This window comes from Anopheles aquasalis, chromosome 2 (genome assembly GCF_943734665.1).
Source record: "Anopheles aquasalis chromosome 2, idAnoAquaMG_Q_19, whole genome shotgun sequence".
In the NCBI taxonomy this organism is placed as follows: Eukaryota; Metazoa; Arthropoda; class Insecta; order Diptera; family Culicidae; genus Anopheles; species Anopheles aquasalis.
In genome coordinates this window covers 41680001-41682500 of record NC_064877.1, presented here as the reverse complement: position 1 = coordinate 41682500, position 2500 = coordinate 41680001, and the positions used below count along the sequence as shown (strand labels likewise).

The following is a 2500-nucleotide window of genomic DNA, read 5'->3' as shown; positions in this document are numbered from 1 at the left end:
GATAACGCGGCCACCGTCGATGATGGTCGGCGAAATGCGAATCGCGACACTGCACTCTCCGTTGCCCTCTGACCACCGCCCTCGTTGTCGTCGATCCACAGACTGTGCGTGCGTTAGCGAGGTGGATAAGGGTGTGATGATGATGATGATGATGATGGGCCCTCTCTGCTGAGTGACACCCCGTGTGTTCCGTCGTCGACCGAGCCAAGAAGGCCTTGCCTCGTTGCCGTTGTTGTTGCTGTTGCTGTTGCTACTGCCACTGCCACTGCTGGTACTGTTCGTGACCTCCCTCGTTCGCTTCTATCGCTGCTAGCTGCTGGCGGACTGCGTTTGCAAAGTGTCGTATTGTGAGTTCACTTTTTCGCACACGTGCGCCGACCTCGACACCGGACCCGCGACTCCCCCTACTCCCTACCGCGGCCACTGCCGTCACCAATGTATGTGCGTATGTGCGCGAATGTGTGCAATCACACGGGGAGCACGTCGTCGTCGTCGTCGAGCCGCCTTTCATTCGTTTGGGGGGTGCTGCCGCTGATGATGATGATGATGGCGGAGGGTGAAGGTGGAGAAGGTGGCAGCAAATGCTAGTACATGGCGATGGATGGTGCTGCACATTCCTCACGCGTGCATACTCGTGCGTATCTTCTTGCTCGCCAACGCGGGTCAATAACAAATAAATGTCAAATTTATTCACCAACGCAGCTGCCTCGAACCACCGCGCACTACGTCACCACACGGCGATGCCCTGGATCAAACGGGGCGGCCCTTTCGCGTAACTGTGGAGACCCCGTTCCCAGTTCTCCCCCCACACCGGGTGCTGGCGCCTGGCAACTTCCTGTCCCGCCGTGAACCCGTCCTATAAACAAAGGTTGCGCGGCGACGACCGAACCCCCCCACTTCCTCCACACTCCACTGTTCACTGACTCACACAATGGTCACCACCCTTCCCACAGGACCACAGGACGGAGAGCTGCCCCTCCGGGTCGTAATCCTTCCGAAACGTGTCAATTTGCGGCGCGGAATTCGAGGATCACTCGATTTGCTGCTACTGCTGGGGGACACCGATGGCAACTAGTATCCCGTGTGCCCGTTCCGCGTACTAGTGGTAGTAGTAGGCCTGGGTAGTAGATGCAGGTTTCCGTCGTTCGCACTCTCTCGCGCTGGCTGGCTGGCTGGCTGGTTGGCTGGTTGGGAGGTAGACCTCCGATCGGTTCGTTGACCTCTTCTCTCCCTCTCTACGCGGTGGGACGACGTCAACAACGGTGCGGGCTTTCACTCGATCCCGCTGCGCGCACCGTTGGTAGCGATGGCACCCCAAGTCGTTATGTGGCCGTATAGATCATGCACCGCGATTTATACGTCCGTTTTACGTCCACAACAATCGAAAACAATCGAAACTGTCAAAACAACAGCCGCAAACAACAACGTAAACTCCCGGCGCAGTCTGTGATGTTTGTGAATCCTTGTGCCTAGCGGCATGTCCTTTCTACTTGGCTCTCGTTCCAGCTACCGAGGGCTCCGGAAATGCCCCAAATGTGGCCAGCACAATGGTAATCGGGCGATGAGATGCAAAAACGGATCCTGCGACCAGGTGTTCCGGTTCGACGATGGCCACGGGAAACGGACTGAAGGAGGAAAACATGGTTCCGATACGGTAGCGACGGCTTTTGCGGTTCGCTTAATTCATCCGACAGCTGATTCTCCGCTCTACAGCGTGTCCCTAAGCCCGGGGAATCCTTTTTTCGTCGAGTCAGTGAGCGAACCAGACGGACTGGTGTCGTTCTGTTCCTGGGGGAGCTCTACGATTCCAACAACCCTCACGGAATCGGTGCAAAAGCTTATACTTGATTGTAAAAGTGTCGCGGAACCACTAACAATTCACAGAGATGCACTGGACACGCTGGCTGCTACAGCCGTGGACAGACATTCGATCTGGGACAGACAAACTCAGTGCAGTCCAGCAGCACTAGTGCAACGGCTTTCCGGAGATTTGTTCGTCGTTGGACATCCCTACCTAGTCGGCGACTCCGGTAGACTGTGGCATGTGAAGGCCACGAAGAAGAATCAAAAGTACTCTCAACTTACCTGTGATTGTTGTGCGACCGTTCCACCAGCAACAAACAACAAACCGGCGCTCTGTTGGCATGTGGTGGCGATCGTAGCGGCGTTGTTAAGTGCACCGGATAAGTACACCGACCGCCAGTGGGGGTCCCTGTTGCGTGAGTACACGAACAACCGGGTGTCCGACCAGCGGCCCACGATCCCTGCCGATGCCACGAATCCGATACTGTCGATCGAGTTCCCTTTCAGCTCAGTCCAGTCGCCTCAGACACCCACCGAATGCATAGCGATCGATGCTGACTCCAATGTGGAGCTGATCGATTTCCACGATAGCCTAGTGGCCACATCTTCTCTTACACCGACTTTCGAGGCGTTCCCCGATGATGGCTGTGAAGGGGTAGGAGGATTGATTATGCCCGATCTGCTCGACAACGGTGAA

At 56.2% G+C, this 2500-nt stretch overlaps 2 protein-coding genes across 2 annotated transcripts in view; one reads left to right on the top strand and one right to left on the bottom strand.

The window, feature by feature from the left end:
• The window catches only part of LOC126572114 (zinc finger protein 219-like), a 5759-nt gene extending 4599 nt beyond the window's left edge, over positions 1-1160 (bottom strand). The window contains exon 1 of the mRNA XM_050231171.1: positions 1-1160. This exon is cut by the window's left edge and continues 1027 nt beyond it. The gene's annotated coding sequence lies outside the window, so the exon portion shown is untranslated.
• Positions 1161-1453: 293 nt separating this feature from the next.
• Positions 1454-2500, top strand: part of LOC126569928 (uncharacterized) — a 2187-nt gene continuing 1140 nt past the window's right edge. Inside the window, exon 1 of the mRNA XM_050227341.1 lies at positions 1454-2500. This exon is cut by the window's right edge and continues 1140 nt beyond it. Coding sequence (XP_050083298.1) covers positions 1478-2500 — 1023 coding nt within the window. The 5' untranslated portion in view covers positions 1454-1477.